The sequence below is a fragment of the Bos indicus genome, chromosome 3, assembly GCF_029378745.1.
Source record: "Bos indicus isolate NIAB-ARS_2022 breed Sahiwal x Tharparkar chromosome 3, NIAB-ARS_B.indTharparkar_mat_pri_1.0, whole genome shotgun sequence".
Classification (NCBI taxonomy): domain Eukaryota; kingdom Metazoa; phylum Chordata; class Mammalia; order Artiodactyla; family Bovidae; genus Bos; species Bos indicus.
Window position 1 is genome coordinate 50357853 of NC_091762.1, and position 21953 is coordinate 50379805.

General features: G+C 34.5%; 1 protein-coding gene across 4 annotated transcripts in view; it reads right to left on the bottom strand.

Annotated features, from left to right (window-relative positions):
• Positions 1–21953, bottom strand: part of FNBP1L (formin binding protein 1 like) — a 119461-nt gene that overhangs the window by 17917 nt on the left and 79591 nt on the right. For 3 of the 4 annotated variants that reach the window (XM_070786080.1, XM_070786079.1, XM_070786081.1), the window contains 4 exons: positions 13539–13643; positions 9442–9570; positions 7415–7561; positions 5026–5229 (listed from right to left, as the gene is read on the bottom strand). In XM_070786080.1, the coding sequence (XP_070642181.1) occupies positions 5026–5229; positions 7415–7561; positions 9442–9570; positions 13539–13643 (585 nt within the window). Of the gene's footprint in view, positions 1–3438; positions 3598–5025; positions 5230–7414; positions 7562–9441; positions 9571–13538; positions 13644–21953 lie in introns of all 4 variants that reach the window. The other variant, XM_070786082.1, reaches the window with a different exon arrangement.

Sequence of the window (21953 nt, forward strand, 5' to 3'; positions counted from 1 at the left end):
AACAAAAACCACAACTTATTTTGCTATGACAAAATTCCTGTTAAGATTCGAGTTTTAAATTTTTATAAGATATTTATGGTCTTCTATAAATATTATTAAAACAAAATCATATCAATAAGAAACAAAATAGGTAAATTATTTGAATTTCTTTTATGATAATCTCAAGCAGCTTATTTTTCCAGTTTCTTTATTAATACATTTTAGAGAAAAGAGTAATATAGTTAAAACTGAAATATTAAATGTTTCAGTTTTTAGCTAACTTAGTTTTACTATTAATTAGACAGTAAAATCACAGTTCATTAGATTTGGGGATATAAAAACTCAAGTTCTTCGTAAATATTAGAAATATATTTTGTCTTTTTTAAAGCAATTCATGTTCAATAGAGAAATACTATACTGAAAATTTCACATACCTCCTATATCTTAATAAATACATAAGGGAGCTAAAAAGGAAATCAGTTAAGCAATTCAAATTATTACGTGTATTTAACTTTAAGGTAGGAAAATCCTGAGAACAGTATTCTGGATAATAAAAGCTTACAAAAATGACTCTATAAGCCTATAAGATCATGAATAATTTAGACAGTAAACATGGACTTGCTAGATGGACTCACTACTGCTAGATAAATATATATATATATATATATACACTAAGAAAAAGGAGCACCCAGTAAGCACCAATGAAGTAGTTAAAAATTATTCATTTCTATATTAAATAGCTTTTGAATGTGCACTAAATATCTATTTAAGGTTAGACCTTGATGTCACAGAAGGAAATTATAGACCCTCATCCCTCAGAAAAAGTCTACCAGTACCACCATCAAATTAAAAAACACTGGTCCAATATAACATTTCTCATGTCCTTAAAGATAATGGAAACTGCAGGTTTTCTTAAGAATGAAAGAAATTATAAATTTTTATAAAAGCCAAAAGCAGATATTTAAGAAAAATGATGAAACAAATATAGCTCAAAACAAGATTCTGATTTGAATGGTACAACTCATCAGCTTTAATAAACCATAAGACTTTTTCAGTTTTATGGACTTACATGTAAATTCATGTAAAAACACATAAATGGTTTGTTAAAGCATATCTTCTTCCTTTTCTATATTGAGAACATTCTTAAGTGGAAATAAAACACAATTTTGAAATAGTATCAATTAAACTACCAAATATCAATCAAAGCAGAAAGAAACTTCTCAATGCCAAGGTAATGAACTTTATACTTCCTGTTCTATTCTCCATTCTCCAGCTGGTTTGTCTATCATATTTTCTATCTTGCATACTGCTTTTTTCTTTGGCATGATAACTAATAATAAATGCAACCATTTTGGCCTACTGGAATTAGCCTCCCTACCCCAACAAATGTCCTAGTATTTAAAGCTGAAGCAATATGTGGAAATATAATAAGTAATGACCACACAGACACTTTTAAGTTCGACAGTTATAAAATTCTACCTATGAATTTATTCAGTAACAATAAAGATGTCACTTATTTAAGCTTCTTTCTCCAGGGCTCACAGTTCTAACTAACTAAACTTTTTTTCACAGAATTGTATGTACTTCATATCCCTAAGACTATGCTGTGCAAGGTACTGTAACTGGCCCTGGTAGACTCGATATGCAGGATACCTGAGAGATTCCAAAAATATGGCTCCTAGAAATTACAAACATAATTGCAATTTTTGATTACCATTGATTTCTGCAAGAGCATAATATTTAATGAAGTCTAAGTCATCACAAAGAAGAAAGATGGGAATTAATTCTACTCTCATAATTCAGGCAACAAAAATCCCAAGTATGATTTCTTAAAGTCTTTTAAACAAGTGAAAAGAGCTTTTAAAACTGATTACAGGCACCTGTAGTGCCTGTAAGGGTAACACAGACTCATTCACAGGGACTTTTCAGAATGCCATGAATTAACCTACATTCACACACAGAATTAGGAAAGGTAATGCAAAGAAGTTCAGGTCATTACAGGAAAAAAAGGAAGTCCCCAAAAGAATGTAATACACTGGGACATTTCTGTTGCCTTGTTAACACCAATTAGCTTGTCATACTGTTTGAGTAGAAAAGCAAATAATAATATAATATTGCCCTATAAGATATGTATCTTGTTCTACATATGACCAAAAGAGAAACCCAACTAAAGCAATTTAAAGATAGAAACTGTTACCGAAGAGTGAGAAGCATACAGGCTAGACAGAACAGGAAAAAGAAAGGGGAGAAAGGGAGAGAGGAAGGGAGTAGCAGCAGGGAGAGAGAAAGGAGAGAGGGACTGAAAGTAAGAGTAAGTCCAAGAGTGAGTGCAATGCTGTTAACAACTAGACTTCTTATGACACTAACAAACTCTTGAGTTCTCATCTGTGGGTTATTACACCTAAGATTTTTATATGTCTAAACAAATGCTCATACAAATCTAAATGTATCTAAATTACGAGCTATGAATATTACAACCATGCCCTTCAAATCAGATCTTAAACAACAGAAATTAGTCTAACATAATGAATTAACACTAATTTATCAGTAGTATTTAACAGTTGTTGCTAAGAAACAGTTTAGTATTTGTTTTTCACTATCCTAAAACTTTTCATTTGCAGAGTATCTTTGTGTTAGTCTTTCAGTCCTGTCTGACTCTCTGCAACTCCATGGACTGTATCCCACCAGGCTCCTCCATCCATGGGATTTTCCAGGCAAGAATACTGGAGTAGGTTGCCATTTCCTTCTCCAAGGGAATCTTTAGTTATAAGTAAATGATAAAGGCTAGCTTATGGGGAAAAAAATGAAAAATTTGGTAAAAAACTTTTTTTTTTTTTCAGTTTAAGAAAACAAATTCCATGTATCCATTACTCAATAAAATCTAGTATTTTTATAGGCTTTATAACTTATACAATATACTTTGCAATATATTATTTTAATTTGATCTACAATCTTGATTATTTAACATGCCTGTCTTTGATTTTTTAAATTTAACTATTGGCAATTGTGTTTTATGTTTCTGAAAGTAGGGCAATTAAAATTAAAATGGAACTTTATTTTTTTTTTTGCCAACAAAATAATACTTTATAAAATTCACAGAAGTCACTAGTGACAGATTATTACATGAATAATTTCAGTGACAAATTACTGAAAGTCTTAAAAATGTAAATACATTACAAGACAATGGTGGACATATGACTTCACATAAACAAAAAAAAAGAAAAATAGCTAATATGATTGTACCCAGCACCCTCTTTATAATACCATTCTTTTATGGTTGAGCATTTCAAATGTTATAAAGAGGAGTTATTTTTAACTTGAGGGCAGCTATACTTAATTCTGTGGTGTTTTAAACTATATATTTATAGGAGAGAGCCTTATAATGAGGGTGGAGAGTATTAAAAGCCACACTACACACACAATAGGCCGTCATGCATTTTAACCCATTATTAAACTTACCCCTCTTTTGAGACTTCTGAAAGAAGGAATTCTGGGCTTCCCTGTTTTTATTTCATTCATACAATAATGCACGGGCTCAATGGAGAATGTGAGAAACTGGGACCCATTAGGAGTACTGGATGTGAATAAACTAGTAGGGGTTAAGGGTGGGGATTGTGGCTAATATGGAAATAAAGAAAGGAATCAATAAGCCAAATGTGCATACCTTTTTTTCCTAAATGAAAATTCTATTTTTGGCAACATACTTTTTACAAAATATATCTCAAATAGTTTTCTGTAAAAATATTATAAGAATCTTAACACAGTTTTGCCAGAACTGTCATTTTAAAGTCAAATGTACTTTTAAAAATGTACCATTTCATTTGATCACTTTTTTACAAGCTAACAGACTGAAAATATAGAGTATACAAATTATAAGGTTAGAGAGAGCAATATGACCTAGATAAAAAAATATCTTCTGATTTATAGATTATTAAAACCACCTAGTTAGTCACACTTAACCTATACTTGTCAGAGATAACGGCAGAAGCTATAGTTAAAGTTATCTAAACAGGCAATATCTATTAAAATAAAGTATTAAAACTGTAACTACTATCATAAACAAGCAAAAAAAAATTCATTACATTTGTGGCTTTCATCTCTGTTTCTATTTCATCCCTGTTGCACCTCTTTTTTAAAAAAAATTTTCAGTATTCCTTGTTTATCTAAGTTTTCCTAGCTACTCTGATCTGTCTTAAAAAAGTCTCACCTCTCAACTTCTCGATGGAACAATGTTATGAAAAGCATAAATAAAGCTTGAGTTAATTGTGCTTTTAAAGATTTTTATAGCTATATTATAATTTGAGTTAAATGTTATCTAAATTCATATGTCAAAAGCAGAAAAATGAATTAAAATAATCTATACTTTAACAAATACAGAACATCAGATTATCTATTCTCCTACTGATATGACACTTTATAGCCATTAAATTGATAAGATTAAATACTCATTTATTCCAATTGCTCACTGGCTGAGCTAAATTTATCTAAAATAACCAGCACATCAAAAGATGGGTTTAGACAAGAAGTTAAGAGAGAGACTCTCTTAATAAACTAGAGATTTTTTAAAACTTCAAATAATTACACGCATTGAGCCCCTTCCCATTAAATATTCACATGGATGATAAAAATATTCACATGGATGATAAAAATAACTGTTAGTATGATCTGTAAGACCTAATTTGACATTTATTTTTGCTGTGATCAATCATTCCAATTGAGAACTGCAATTTCAGTGATCTCACAGTCACATCATGATTCCTAAAAAATTTGAACTGAAACTACATACAAATGAAATTTCAAAAGTATATAATTTAAGAGATACTACTTATTTAATATTTTTACTCATTAAATGATGTTAAATTCAGAATTAATTTTTATTATTAAGGTACAAAATTCTATGTTTCTAAGTGAAAAGTTAATTGAATCATTCATATAAAAATATTTATTCTCTATTAATAGTAAACCATTATCCATCCAATATCTATATTATTTTAAATGACAGACTAGAACAAAATCATCAGCTCAGAAAATTTTAATGACTTTTACCTTTGGCTTCTTTCCAAAGAGCCACAACTTGCCCTTGGCCTTTCCTACTGTGGTTTTGGCATCCACCTTTCCACTTTCTTGTTTGGATGCACTGATAGTCCCATCAGAAATGGTTCTATAAATATGCTGACTGTAATCTTCAAATGGAAAGTCTCCGGGAGGTTCAAATCCAGACTTAAAGGAGTCTACTACCATCTGAGAGTCCTACATGTAAGAACAGTACCATATTAGCTTTCAAAATCTTAAATCTGTGTCAGAAAACAAATAAAAATTTAAAGAAATAATTCTACAATACTTATTAAAGGTTCAAAATAAATAATTATTTCCTGTAAATATGAAATAACCCCTAAATATTTTAATTCCTATAAAAAAATTTCACAAACAAATGACCACTTATAAAATTTGTAATAGTCATGGATGTTTTCACTCCATAGCTTTAACCCACTGAATTTCATCTTGAGTAGTTAGCTGATATTTAACTTCTAACTGACAAAAAAGGATATAGGAAGAGGTTACTCTCAAGAAGAAATTCCAAGTTTTAAAGGAAAAAGGAAAAAGGTTTTCTGTTTTACAGAATAGAGGAAAGGGTGTCTAACTGTAAAACAGGGTAGGAGACAAGCAGAAAGGCTTCCATTTACCCAAAAGGGGAAAGGATAAATAAAATGTATTAAAGACATACTTGGAAATATTAACAGAGCAATGAAGATCTCACAAACAGTAGAGTGTAAAAAGTAACTCTGAAATTGTAAAGCTTAGACCATTCACCCAAAACCGTAAAGCTCACCTAAGTATTACATGCTAGTTTTGGACATACATATACCTCTATGTGAATGTTTTACTGACACTTTAAACTCATTAGTTTCAAACAGAATTCTTTACAAACTCCTCCCGCACTCCAACCAACCTCTCCTATTTTATTCCTTATTTCTGCTGATAGTACATTTTGCCTATCACTTAAGTCAAAAGTCATCCTTAAGTTATACCTTACTTTTTTTTTTTTGTCACTAATGCCACCCACACCAATCATTTGCTAAAGGGTAAGAACAGGTTGAGAGGAGGAGGGACCTAACTATATTTCTAATCTTGGATCCGTCACACCAAGATGTAACTTTGAATTCCCAATTAAAGAACCCCCAAATCTTTTCTTTCTTTTATTTAAGTCAGAATTCTGTTACAGGAAAGATCCTCACTCATACAAAACCAACCTGCTGTCAAGACTAAAATATGCAGTACCTATTTTGCACTCCCCAAACACTGGTTCTCTTTTCTTTCTCTTCTCTCATATCCTCAGTTTCTGAGTCATTAAATCAATATTTACTGAAAAATAACCGGTACGAGAACTTTTCTAAACCTTACTCAAGATATAATAAGATAATTAAATTTATTTCTTCAAGAAGAACAGGGCTTCTTATTATCTTTAGAAACAGATCAGAAGAATTGAAATATCTTAAGACTTTTTGCCAGAAAGACAATACAAAGAAAGTCAATTTCTTTTAACCTAAATCAGATTTAAAAAAATAGGTAATGAACACAAAAAAGGGAAAAGAGAGGGATGGTCTGGGAGTTTAGAGTTAGTAGATGCAAACTATTATATATCTAGAATGGATAAACAACAAGGTCCTACTGTAGATGCAGAACACAGGGAACTATACTCTATACCCTTTGATAAAGTATAATGGACAAGAATATAAAAAGGAATGTATATATGTACATAACTGTCATTTTGCTGTACAGCAGAGACTGGCACAAAACTGTAAATCAACCATACTCCAATTAAAAAAAAAAAAAAAGACTGATAAAAAGAAATGGGTAATGAAATGGATTCAGGGTCACAGGTTGACATGATGATTCTAAAACAAGGATGTTGGTTGAGGCTCAGTGTGTACACCCTGATGACTGCAGCCTGCATGAGAAGGGCTTCTTCAAGGCAGTTACTTCTACTCACAATGCTCTCCTTTCTTTTCTCATGGGCCATCATTCATATACTACTCACGGTTCAGAATGCAACTCAAATGCCAACTCTTCTGGCAATAAGGAACTCTTTTAACTCTAGATCTGACCATTTCCTTCTTTAAACTTTCTTTAAACTTTCTCTAACAGTTTAAATGATAATAGTATAATACAGTTTGCAACATACAGTTTACAAGTTAGTTATACTCTTGGAATAGAACTGAAAAATTAGTGGGGAAAAGAAAGAGAAGCATTAGAACTCTTTTAAATGATTAGAACTTTAGTGTTTAAAGTGATCCTTACAGCCTGAAGGAGTCTAATGTATAGCCAGACTTACTTATACAGAATATAACTTAAAATCAATAATCCATCAATTACTCCCCCCAATCCATTTCATTAATTTAAATCAAATACATTATTCAAATTATAAAACACTTACTCTTCTTTCGTCAACTGATTTTGCTGCAAGAATCATTCCTTCCAAACACTTTGAAATGATAGGAATAACTTTCCGTTCTGAGTCTGCAAATCCTCTGTAACACTCACTAAGTTTAATAGTCCTTCGTTCATCCATTTCTTGCAGTTGCTAATAATTAGGAATTTAAAAAAAAAGAAAATTGACTTTTCATTCTGAAGAAACTCCCTTCCAAAAAACAAACAAACAAAAATCCCACGAAGATATCCCCAAACAGTTACACTGTTTTAAGTACCTTTTAACAAGTGCTACAGAGTGAAAGCACTTAAAACTTGAGGCCTGTGAAATAGCAAAAGAATAAAAATTCAAGGCTTAGTATATCCTAAAACCAGGTGACACCGGTTTTCAAGCCTTATAAGGGACTCCCTACAGCTTACCAGCTCCCTGCTTCATACAACCTCTGCCTTTTATTCTTCAGTAAAGTTTCATTTGAAAACAGAAATTTTGAGACTTTTATTTCTTTTTCAAGCAGCTGGCATACAACATATACAAACGTGAGACTTCTAAACCCTTAAGTTAGTTCAGAACACTTTGCCAAGATCTGGCTGGACTAAGAATCCACAGTCAACCACATACTAACAGGCACCCAAACCTACTACAGTCTACAGCTTAAAGTGTCAAAAGGTTGGGGACACAAGAGGAAAAACAAGAAGCTGCAAGGTCAAAGTGGTACATGTATGGGATCCCTACTCAAAAAATTCACTGGCACCTGCTATTCAGAATTATGCCAGGGCACATGAAGCCAAATAACTTAAAGGCAATTTTTGACACTTCCTATTTGTCAACAACAATGACCTTTCTTCTTTTTAGGAAGCAATTACACTGCTTAAGTCCCCTAACTCCTATAGCCTTCATACTATTTTTTCCTCTTTACTTCCCAAAGCCTGGGAATTTATTTTGAGACCAGCATTTTCACAGAAGGACTGAATCCAGTATCACAAAGTGGCAAGACTGCTCCATAGCAAAGTCCAAACAAAAAGAGCAAGCCCCCAAACATAACAAAGCAGTGAATCTACAAATTAAGGTCTCCCCTGAATATGAAGACTTAGCTATTAAGTTTAGAAAAGCACTACAGAGTGAGGACTGGCTGACTAGATGCCCTGGATTAAACGACCAATATCATACTTTCTCTAGTCCACCACCTCTCACTATGCTTCCTTTGCAGTTTCCTTTGTAGTTCTATTAATAGCTTGGCTGGGGCGGGGGGTGTATTTGGACTGACACTTTAAAAAAAAATTTAATTAATTAATTTTAATTAGAGGCTAATTACTTTACAATACTGTGGTGGTTTTTGCCATACATTGCCATGAATCAGCCACAGGTGTACATGTTGGACTGTGTACACTTTTCACATAAGCTCAGCTCTCCCAGGTACCACTTCTTTCAACACTGTTTCACTAAATCCCTTTTTTCTAATTTCTCTTCTTTCTAGAATAGGCAGTAACATAATTTCACCTTCATGTAAATTCCAGGGTCTTTACCTGAGGGCTGTTTGGCAACTGCTAAATGATGATGGATGGGGTTTAGAAGCCTGAATTACATTTATGATCTGACAGCTAGGAAGACAAGCAGGCAAAAACCAGGCTAGCAAATGCATTTAAGATTTATTTCTGCCATCTGGACTAACGCCAATGATCCTGTTATAGTGTCAAAGGCTACGTCCAAATTCTAGATAAGCAGACTACAATACAAAATTCCAATGAAGTCTCCCATCTCACAATACTTAATGTAGCATGAGAATTTATCTAGAAATGTCATTGTTTTAGTGAATTATTTAATATACCACTATGAAATCTGTAGAAAAATTTGTGATTTCAAAGTAAAAAAAAATTACTTTTCACATCTATAATCAATCATAAATTTATTACCAATTTTGATGACTAGTGAATCTAGAAACATTCTGACTGATGCCTGGCATTTTAAAGTTTTACATTTCAAGACTAGGTTTTTCAGATCTAAAATAAGGTTAATTTCATATATCTAAATTTTACCTTGTAAATCTGAGGAATCACTACATAGAAATGTTTGTGCTGTTCTCCATTAAAGTTTTGTAATTGTGCAGCATATTCATTCTTATTTTCATCAGCCATATGCGTACGTAGATTCAACTGCTGTTTAGCCTAGAGGCAAATTGGTCCAAATCATTACCAATGAGAAGAGGAGCAACAAAATCACAGTTAATTCACTTTTTAGAAGTTATACTAAAACTAGGCTTTTTCTAACTACTGATATCATTTAAAAGTAAAGGAGATGCTTACAGATCTTTATTTTTTAATTGAAGGAGAATTGCTTTCCAGAATTTTGTTGTTTTCTGTCAAATATCAACATGAATCAGCCATAGGTATACATATGTCCCCTCTGTTATGGCCAGTCGCCCTGTTGCAATATTCCCTCTTACTACAATAATAAATCCTCTCCCTTGTAATAAACCATTTGAATAAAATTTCTTAACGAATGGGTTTTTCTAATTAAATAAATGACAACATTGTGGTTTGTCAGTAAGCATTTAATCAGAAAAGGAAAAAAAACATCAGGAGTAATTTTGACAGTTACAAAGTTATCAGTAAAACTTCTCTTCAAATATAATCCAGTTACATTCAACTCAGAACCACAATGAATCCAGGTAACAGTAAAAATGTAATTTGGGGATAATGTAACGCTTAACAATACTTTCTACCTCTATACAAAACAACAGATATTGATACTTTAAGGAATGCTTAATTAGAATATAGTTCTCTTCATCTCAAGCTCTTACAGAAATGCTTTTCCAGTGAGTCACATTAATGCCATCTATATTAATGAGAACATCTGCATACAAACAACACAAATCATTAATTCCAGGTTTACTGGAAGTAATCTAAACAATTTTCTCAATTGCTTATAAATTAATAGGAAAAAAAAATAAGAATTGAACTCTTTTCTCAATATTCCAACACTCAGTATTCCAAACTCAGTTAATACTCAATATTCCAAACTCCAAATACAGTTTCTTAGTATTCCAAGCTATAAATTGTTACATGAGACTTCTCTGAAAATAATAAAAGCACATTGTGAATACACTTCATTATTCTAATCCTAGTTTTTATAATTGTAATCCCGAACCTTCTAACAGTAGATCCACAAGTTAGTTCTTCTGAACTCAGAAACAAACTGACATACCAATATACACGGTAGTCAAGATTTCAAATGAGTCCACAAATATCCATTTAATTCATGGTGTTCTTGAAGATTAAAATAAATAAGTACTATGGAAACTAAACACCATTTCCTAAAGTATTTCTAAAGAAAAATACACTTCAAGTTCTAACCTGAGACTCTAAGAACACATTCATTCACTCCTTTCCCTTTTCTCCCTCCTCTTACAAACTATGATGAAATGAAGGATTCCAAGTATTCCCTACCCACACGGTTCTTTCTTTCAGGGGAGGCGCCTCCTATTTCAAGTCACTGGCTATGATACCTAAAGCCTAGATGAAGGACTCCAACAGGTTATGAAAAAGTGTAAGACTAGAAACTAAAACAACTGACACCTTCCCTGACATATTCTGGTTTTCACATCTACTGCCTTTGCTTTCTTTTTCTATTTTATATTTCACTAAATTAAAAAAAAAATTAATTGTGGCAAAATACACAATACACATAAAATGTACCCATCTTAATTATTTTTAAGTGTGTAGTTTGATAGTGTTGTGTATATTCAATGTTGTGCAACTGCCTTCCTTTTCTTCAGGAAGATACACTAATTGGCCTGCTCCCTCTTCACCTTTGTTTTGTTTTTGTTTTTAATTGTATCAGTACTTAAATCTATGTTTCCTTCCCTTCCTAGACACTGAAAACAGAATTCCTCTACTCTCCAGATTCTAAAGTAAATCCTCAAAGTTTTCCCAATTCTCTAATAATTAAAGGGGCTGCAAACAAGGGAAAAAAAAAAAAAGGAAGATATAAACATTAAAGTTCTGAACTAGTTAGGTCAAACTAACTAGTAGACATGTTATATCTAGATTTCAAGATGTATGAACAGTCTCTAAAGATATCTTTATAGATAGAAATGAATAAGCTAAAAATGAGAGTCCAGTTAAACCTAATTTGTTTAATACACAAACTATGTATTATATTGATGTATCAGAAGAGTTCTTGAGTCAGTGTCAACCAGCAAGGAAGACTCCTGACTCTCACATATAAAACAGTTCTGTTTACAAGTGTTGTGGTCCACATTTTTATCAAGTAATGCTAACACACTGTGTGTATTACATGATGCCTAGAAGGCAATGGCACCCAACTTCAGTACTCTTGCCTGGAAAATCCCATGGACAGAGGAGCCTGGTAGGCTGCAGTCCATGGGGTCGCTAGGAGTCGGACATGACTGAGCGACTTCACTTTCACTTTTCACTTTCACGCATTGGAGAAGGAAATGGCAACCTACTCCAGTGTTCTTGCCTGGAGAATCCCAGGGATGGGGGAGCCTGGTGGGCTGCCGTCTATGGGGTCGCACAGAGCCGGACACGACTGAAGCAGCTTAGCAGCAGCAGCAGAAGGAAATTAATATAGTGGGTGATCAAATTCAGGGATCCAAAAACCTTAACAGCAGGATCAAATCTAGTAATTGACATAGATGTAGCATATGCATTTAAAATGTCAACAGTACAAGTTCTGTCTGAGACACATAAACTTGTAACTCCTCATATATGAAAAGACATGGGGATTTCAGTTAACCATAAACTCACTGAAAGTCAATCCGAACAACCAATATACATTTAGGGTATTATGTATACCCTACAAAAAAAACCCCAAATACACAATATACATTTAAGGTATAACTGTCAAAAAACCAATATACATTTAGGGTGTAATTAATATAAATTTAGTTTCAAAACAAGCAAGGTAATCAAACTCAGAACTGATCAAATTGAACTATATACAACATACTTTAAGTGGAATATTGGTTAATTAAATGATATCTAAATGGAAGTAGTCATAGTGAAAGGTAACTTGAAGATATTTCACATGTAGAATAGTTGAAGAAACAGACAATTCATCTATGGGTAGAGAATCTGCTAAAAATATCTAAATACCTATTTATGAGAAAAACAGATTTGTTATTTCAGTTTTTTTACAAACTGAAAGTGAACAGGGAGATGAGTGGGGTCAATATAAGGAAATGGTAATTTTTTTTTTTTTTTAATGAACAGGCTATTTTAAGTTTCTATATTTCCAGTGACAGGGAACTTACTATCATAAGAGGTGTAGGTTATTAAAAATAGGGTAGACAAGATAAAAGCATAAGTTACAGCAGAAGATCTTTAAGGTAACTGTAACCTAAAATGTTTACGATTTTAGGGTTTTTAAAAAATTGGTAAAGCAAATGGAAGGTAGAAAATAAAGTATTCCTTTCTCCTTACTTTTTCTTCTTCTGATGCTATAGAATATTATAAAATTCTAAGGAGAAGATATACTAATGGTGGACCTTTGTATATACAAAAAGAACGGAGTAAGGTTCGTCTATATTTCAAAACTCCAACATTTCAACACTATCACTGTGTCAAATATCCTAAGATAAAGAGCGTACAGCAAGGGAGAAGGAAAAGCTAAGCCACAACAGTTATAGGACTGACCCTACCAACAGTTATGTTATACAACTTCTGGCCCAGACTCAGTGAATGACAAGAGAGAATTCAGCTTTCCAAAATGAGTGAATGAATGAACTAATAAACAAATAGCGATAAATCACATTTCTGACAGTTTTATCATGTTTTCCTTTCTGTAAAGTTGAGAAGCACACTATCCAGCCTCTATCTGCATACCCTATCAACATACCTTAGACTTTCTGTCTTATTGGGGAATAGGATAGAAGCTCATTCCTATTAGCAATTAAATCTTTCCTATGCACTTTGAATGCAGTTGACATTATTAATTTTGTTTACTTTCTCAGACCAGAATTGTAATTTAAAGTACACAAATATTTGTGTATTTTAGATTAGATGTAGAGTATCTCTTGCAGAAACGCTAATACTAACATGAATATTGTAACTATGCTCCATATGCAAGTAATAATATTTTGATATTAAAGTCAGCTTGAATTATTTCTTACCTTTTCAACATCTGCCTTGGTTGCATTCGTGTCATTATCCAATCTTTCGTAACTCTGTTGTGCCTTCTCTGCCTCTCTACATTCTCTTTCAAATTTCTTTTTACTCTGTTAAAAAAAATTAAAATACTGAAAAATAAAATTAGAGTTATCTCATTTAAAAGTTAATAAACAATACTAATACTAATAAATAATACATGGAACCACAAAAGACCAGAACTGCCAAAGCAATCCTGAGGAAAAAGGAGAAAGCTGGAGGCATAAGCCTTCTAGATATAAGACAGTACTATGAAGCTACAGTTATCAAAACAGTATGATACTGGCACAAAAAAGACAGCAGGTCAATGGAACAGAACAGAGAATGCAGAAATTAGCCAACACACCTCTTTAACAAAGAAGCCAAGAATATTAAATGGAGAAAAGACAATCTCTTTTGCAAGTGGTGTTGGGAAAGCTGGACAGCTATGTGTAAATCAATGAAATTAGGACACCCCCTCACATATGTAAGAATAAATTCAAAACGTTAAAGACAGTAACATAAAACAGGGCACCATTAAACTCCTAAAAGAGAACATAAGCAAAACATTCTCAGATATAATATTTTCTTAGATCAGTCTCCCGAGGCAAAAGAAGTAAAAGCAAAAAATAAACAAATGGGACCTAATCAAACTTTTAAAAGCCTTTGCAAAGAAAAGCATAAACAAAATGAAAAGACCTATGGAACAGGAAAAAATGTTTGCAAATGATGTGACTGACAAGGGGTTAACATTCAAAATATACAAACATATACAACTCAGTATTTAAAAACAAAAAAAAAAGAACAATCAAAAAGTGGGCAGATCTAAAATTTCTCCAAAGAAGACATACAGATGGTGAACAGACACATGAAAAGGTGTTCAACATAGGTAATTATTAGAGAAATACAAATCAAAACCACAAAGAAGTATCATCTCACACTGTTCAGAATGACTATCATCAAAATGTCTACAAATAATGAATGCTGAAGAGGGTATGGAGAAAAAGGAACTGTTCTACACAGTAGAAATGTGAATTGGTGTAGCCACTGTGGAAACCAGCATGCAGTTTTCTCAAGAAACTAAAAACAGAACTACCGTATGATCTAGCAGTGCACTCCTGGGCATATATCCAGAAAAGATGAAAAATATATGCATCACAATATTCACAGCAGCAGCATTTATAATATTAATAGCTAAGCCATGGAAACAACCCAAATGCCCATCAACAGAAAACTGGTTTAAGAAGATGTGCGCTATATATATATATATATATATACACACACATACACATACACACACAATGGGTGTTACTCAGCCATAAGGAATGAAATATTATCATATGCAGCAACATGGATGGACCTAGAGAGTATCATACTAAGCAAAGTAAGTCAGACAAACATTATATAATATCACTTTTAAATGAAATCTAAAAAAAAAATACAAATGACCATATATGCAGAACAGAAACAGACTCACAGACATAGAAAACAAACTTAATCATTACCAAAAGGGAAAGGGGGGAAGAGGGTTAAACTAGGAGTACGAGGTTCAGTTGAGCTATTGCAAATCCTGAAAGATGATGCTGTGAAAGTGCTGCACTCAATACGCCAGCACATTTGGAAAACTCAGCAGTGGCCACAGGACTGGAAAAGGTCAGTTTTCACTCCAATCCCAAAGAAAGGCAATGCCAAAGAATGCACAAACTACTGCACAATTGCACTCATCTCACACGCTAGTAAGGTAATGCTCAAAATTCTCCAAGCCAGGCTTCAGCAATACGTGAACCATGAACTTCCTGATGTTCAAGCTGGTTTTAGAAAATGCAGAGGAACCAGAGATCAAATTGCCAACATCCGCTGGATCATAGAAAAAGCAAGAGAGTTCCAGAAAAACACCTATTTCTGCTTTATTGACTATGCCAAAGCCTTTGACTATGTGGATCACAATAAACTGTGGAAAATTCTGAAAGAGATGGGAATACCAGACCACCTGATCTGCCTCTTGAGAAACCTGTATGCAGGTCAGGAAGCAACAGTTAGAACTGGACATGGAACAACAGTACGGGGTTAACAGATACAAACTACTATAAATGAAACAGATCAGCAACAGGATTTACAAGGAACTATATTCAATATCTTGTAATAACCTATAATGGAAAATAATCTGAAAAAACTCATATAGATATATATAAAACTGAATCACTGTACACGTGAAACCAACACAATATTAAAAACCAACTCTACCTCAATTTAAAAAAGAAAGTAACTTTAAGGTGTTGCTACTGTGAAATGTGTAAAATTGCATACTCAAAGTGAAATTTTTCTAAATTAGAAATTTTACTATTGCAAACCATGCACTTTAAACATCAGATATCATAAGACTGTAAAGAAAAAAATTATAAGCATAACTGAGTTAATATTTATTATGCATCTCAATCTCTTTATAATAAAAATAATCACATGTACTTAAGCTCAATTTAAGCAGGACTTTTGGTTTGTTCAGTGTTTTTGTTTGGTTTTTATGCATTTTGTTGATTGGTTTGATGTTTGCTTGTTTTTTTGTGTTTGTTTTTTTGATGGGATCCCAATGTAGCTTAGAATATGGAAACATCCCTCCAGACTGGTTTTGTGTTGTTTCTTCCATGTGTCCCAAGAAATACCATCTGCACAATGGCTCCTGAATTATTTAAAATTTAATTCAAATTACCATAACTTTGCAAAAGCTATTCAGAACTTAACATGTGATATATTTACTTTCCTGTGCACATTTTTTATCCTTAAATTAATGTCTCTTTCTTAAAAAATTGCTTTAGTTTCCAATGTACTCTTCTCTAATTTAACCCTGGTGTCCCCAGTTCTTTAAACCTCTCCTCAATTAATTCAACTACATTCACAATTCTATTAATTTTATTTTCCTAATGAAATCAAGAACTCAAGAGGTTTTTAACCTGCTAAATTTTGGACTGATTACCAAACTAGGCCTACTGTTACCTTGGGATTTCCCTTCACCATTTCCTGGGGATTCCTTTCAACTCTCCCTTAATTTGAATTAATCTCTAGCTCTACACCTTCCCCTCTCTTGGTTCATTTCTCTATTTTGCTAGAACACATTCAGCAGTAGCTTCCTAAAAGAAGGTTTGTGGGAGATAATTTTTTGAGTCTCCAAGACTCCAAGCCTTTCCATCTCTTTTTATAAAGTTTAACTGGGTATGAAACTCTTGAGTAGGAAACTGTCTTCTTTCAGACATGTAAAAGTACTACTTCATTGTTCTGGCTTCCTGATCCCTGATCGTTTGCATAAAACATATTTATTTTATATTTTGTTTTTCATCTATGGAGTTTGGTAGGATCGTCTCCCTCTAACTGTCCTGAAATTTCATTAAGCTATGTCTTGTAACTGTGCTGGATACCTGGAAAATCCTTTCCATCTAGAAACTCATGTCTTTCTATTCTGGGAAAATTTTCTTCCTGAATTAATTTTCCCTATCTATTTTCTATGTTTTCTATTTTTTAAGATGATTCTTACCTTGAAAATCAATCTACAGGATGAATCCTCTAATTCTCTTATCAATCTCTGTCATTTTGCTCTACTTTAAAACAACAGAATGGGAAAGACTAGAGACCTCTTCAAGAAAATTAGAGATACCAAGGGAACATTTCATGCAAAGATGGGCTCGATAAAGGACAGAAATGGTATGGACCTAACAGAAGCAGAAGATATTAAGAAGAGATGGCAAGAATACACAGAACTGTACAAAAAAGACCTTCACAACCCAGATAATCACGATGGTGTGATCACTCATCTACAGCCAGACATCCTGGAATGTGAAGTCAAGTGGGCCTTAGAAAGCATCACTACAAACAAAGCTAGTGGAGGTAATGGAATTCCAGTGGAGCCATTTCAAATCCTGAAAGACAATGCTGTGAAAGTGCTGCACTCAATATGCCAGCAAATTTGGAAAACTCAGCAGTGGCCACAGGACTGAAAAAGGTCAGTTTTCATTCCAATCCCAAAGAAAGGCAATGCCAAAGAATGCTCAAACTACCGCACAATTGCACTCATCTCACACGCTAGTAAAGTAATGCTCAAAATTCTCCAAGCCAGGCTTCAGCAATACGTGAACCGTGAACTTTCTCATGTTGAAGCTGGATTTAGAAAAGGCAGAGGAACCAGAGATCAAATTGCCAACATCTGCTGGATCATGGAAAAAGCAAGAGAGTTCCAGAAAAACATCTATTTCTGCTTTATTGACTATGCCAAAGCCTTTGACTGTGTGGATCACAATAAACTGTGGAAAATTCTGAAAGAGATGGGAATACCAGACCACCTGATCTGCCTCTTGAGAAATGTGTATGCAGGTCAGGAAGCAACAGTTAGAACTGGACACGGAACAACAGACTGGTTCCAAATAAGAAAAGGAGTACGTCAAGGCTGTATATTGTCACCCTGCTTATTTAACTTCTATGCAGAGTACATTATGAGAAACGCTGGGCTGGAAGAAGCACAAGCTGGAATCAAGATTGTTGGGAGAATCTCAATAACCTCAGATATGCAGATGACACCACCCTTATGGCAGAAAGTGAAGAGGAACTCAAAAGCCTCTTGATGAAAGTGAAAGTGGAGAGTGGAAAAGTTGGCTTAAAGCTCAACGTTCAGAAAACGAAGATCATGGCACCTGGTCCCACCACTTCATGGGAAGTAGATGGGGAAACAGTGGAAACAGTGTCAGACTTTATTTTTCTGGGCTCCAAAATCACTACAGATGGTGATTGCAGCCATGAAATTAAAAGACGCTTACTCCTTGGAAGGAAAGTTATGACCAACCTAGATAGCATATTGAAAAGCAGAGACATTACTTTGCCAACAAAGGTCCATCTAGTCAAGGCTATGGTTTTTCCAGTGGTCATGTATGGATGTGAGAGTTGGACTGTGAAGAAGGCTGAGTGCCGAAGAATTGATGCCTTTGAACTGTGGTGTTGGAGAAGACTCTTGGGAGTCCCTTGGACTGCGAGGAGATCCAACCAGTCCATTCTGAAGGAGACCAGCCCTGGGATTTCTTTGGAGGGAATGATGCTGAAGCTGAAGCTCTGGTACTTTGGCTACCTCATGCGAAGAGTTGACTCATTGGAAAAGACTCTGATGCTGGGAGGGCTTGGGGGCAGGAGGAGAAGGGGACGACAGAGGATGAGATGGCTGGATGGCATCACTGACTCGATGGACGTGAGTCTGAGTGAACTCCGGGAGTTAGTGATGGACAGGGAGGCCTGGCGTGCTGCAATTCATGGTGTCGCAAAGAATCGGACACGACTGAGCGACTGAACTGAACTGAAGACTTTTTCAATTTCATTCTTTCCAGTCAGCTTTTCATAAAGTTCTTTTTTGTTCTTTGTATGTTCCTTTCTTAATAGTATCTTGTTCCTATTTCAGGGATGTAATCATTTCTCTATTCCCTATGAAAAATGTTAATAATAGTTCTGGGTGTTTGGCTTGTTTGCTTTTCATTTTTAATTTCTATTTCCTTTCATAGTCACTGTTTCTTCAAAGTTGCTTTTTTTTTTCCCCCCTGTATACTTTGCTGTTTATGTCTGGAGATTTCTGCCAATCTGCTCTTCTTATTTGAAAAGCTAACTGGCTTTAAGTTAGCTTTGGAGTTTCCTTGGAGAAACCATGGTGCCTGTATCTTTAAGTCTTTTCCTCTAAACCTAATTAAATTCCACAGAGGAAATTCTTCCAACTTCTTGTCTGGAAAACATATACCTTGCTACCTGTATTCTGAGAATTACTAAGAAGAAAGCACAGGATGTCAACATTTTCTGTTTACCTAACCAGTTACAAGGTCAATTTTTTGTCTTGGGCATTACAAAACTATTCAGATAGTGCAAATCTCATTAACTACAAGGTCAAAAGGTTTAACCTTCTCACAGGTTACCTCCCACTCCTTGACCTTCAGATAGAGACAAGGTTCTCTGTTGTCTCCCTTGGCCTGTCCAGAGTTCCTGCCACTTTTCACTAAAGGTTTAACCCTTCAAAGATTCAAACTTTATACAGGGATTTCAGTTCCAACTCTTCACATAGAGCTAAAAACCTAAACTCTGTCCTTTTGTGAGTACTAAATACCAAGCCCTTAGCAAGGTCCTGTAAACCATACCCCAACACCTCTGGAATCACTTTTCAAATGCCATTGTATCACCTCTTACACCTATTGCTCTGGCTTTTAGATTATCCTTAGCTTCCAGCAGTTAAGAGATTTCCCTTTCTTTCAGGTAAGAGCTTGCTGCTGAGCTTAACATACAATAAAAAATATTTTAGCTGTTATATCTAGGTATTTGTAACCAAGTGCTTCCCAGGTGGCACTAGTGGTAAAGAACCCACCTGCCAAGAGACACAGGTTCAATCCCTGGGTCAGGAAGATCCTTGGAGGAGGGAGTGGCAACCCACTCCAATATTCTTGCCTGGAGAATCCCTATGGACAGAGGAGTCTATCGGGCCACCGTCTATAGGGTTGCAAAGAGATGGACAATACTGAAGAGAATGAGCATGCATGCCTCTGGAGCCAAAAGATGTCTGAGTTAGCTCAGCTGACCTTATAGCTAGTACCAGGAATACCTGTAAGTTACATCAAATTTAAAAATTTGATGTAAGAAATTTCTTATAAAAACTTTAAAATGCACTATTTTGATTAGTATGAGACATCAAATGATACTTAAAATTTATTCAAAGCATAAATATATCTGAATATGCATAAAATGCGGAATGTCACTTTCCTGTGAAGATTAAATTTCACACTGAATTATCTGAAACTCAGTTCAGAGATGTGTTTTCAAATTGAACAGCTATAGCTACCAATTTTGGTATAATCTGAGGCAATGCATATACACAAAAGTACTTTTATAGTGTCTTCAGATCAGATCAGCCGCTCAGTCGTGTCTGACTCTTTGCGACCCCATGAATCGCAGCATGCCAGTCCTCCCTGTCCATCACCAACTCCCAGAATTCACTCAGACTCACGTCCATCGAGTCAGTGATGCCATCCAGCCATCTCATCCTCTGTCGTCCCCTTCTCCTCCTGCCCCCAAGCCCTCCCAGCATCAGAGTCTTTTCCAATGAGTCAACTCTTCGCATGAGGTAGCCAAAGTACTGGAGTTTCAGCTTCAGCATCATTCCTTCCAAAGGAATCCCAGGGCTGATCTCCTTCAGAATGGACTGGTTGGATCTCCTCGCAGTCCAAGGGACTCTCAAGAGTCTTCTCCAACACCACAGTTCAAAGGCATCAATTCTTCGGCACTCAGCCTTCTTCACAGTCCAACTCTCACATCCATACATGACCACTGGAAAAACCATAGCCTTGACTAGACGAACCTTTGTTGGCAAAGTAATGTCTCTGCTTTTGAATATGCAATCCATGTTGGTCATAACTTTCCTTCCAAGGAGCAAGCATCTTTTAATTTCATGGCTGCAGTCACCATCTGCAGCGATTTTGGAGCCCAGAAAAATAAAGTCTGACACTGTTTCCACTGTTTCCCCATCTATTTCCCATGAAGTGATGGGACCAGATGCCATGGTCTTCGTTTTCTGAATGTTGAGCTTTAAGCCAACTTTTTCCCTCTCCACTTTCACTTTCATCAAGAGGCTTTTGAGTTCCTCTTCACTTTCTGCCATAAGGGTGATGTCATCTGCATATCTGAGGTTATTGATATTTCTCCCAGCAATAACAACTGTCAATTTTTTTCCCTCAATATTCAATACTCCATCACTAATTCAACCTACCCCTGCTAGCTCTTTAAATCTCCTGTCAATTATTTCAAATGTGTTAGACATTTTACAATTTCATTTCCTTGATTAGACATGAAGACATGGGACTAGAAAATGAATCCTGCATATATTTCTCCATATTACACAAAAATTGTATTTGTGTGTCTCTCGCTATACTGTAGGTTCCACAAAAACAAGATCATTATCATATTTGCTTTTGTATCAAACTCAATACATATTGTGGGTATCTTCAATATACCTGAGTTGAGCTGAACTCACCTTTATTTCATAATACTGTCAATGTCTTAAATCTCTCCTACATTTTTTGATGCTTTCTTATGACTCTTACAACTATGCTTAGTAACAATTATTCTAAAGGTAAATCAGCACATATCAACAGGAATGATTTGTGTCAACTCCAGTCTTTAAAGGAACCAATAACTCCTGAGTGTAGGAGTTTGTTATTTTGTGCAAATGAAAGACACACACACATACACACTCATTAGGTGGCAGTACTAAGGATGCTAGTTAAGGCAATTTTAAATTTAATAAATGTAAACAGTCCCTTAAAGTCTTGCTGCAACCAATCAGAAATAAAATCAAAACAAAAATCAAAACAGACTACTAATATACCTAAGAATTCTCAATC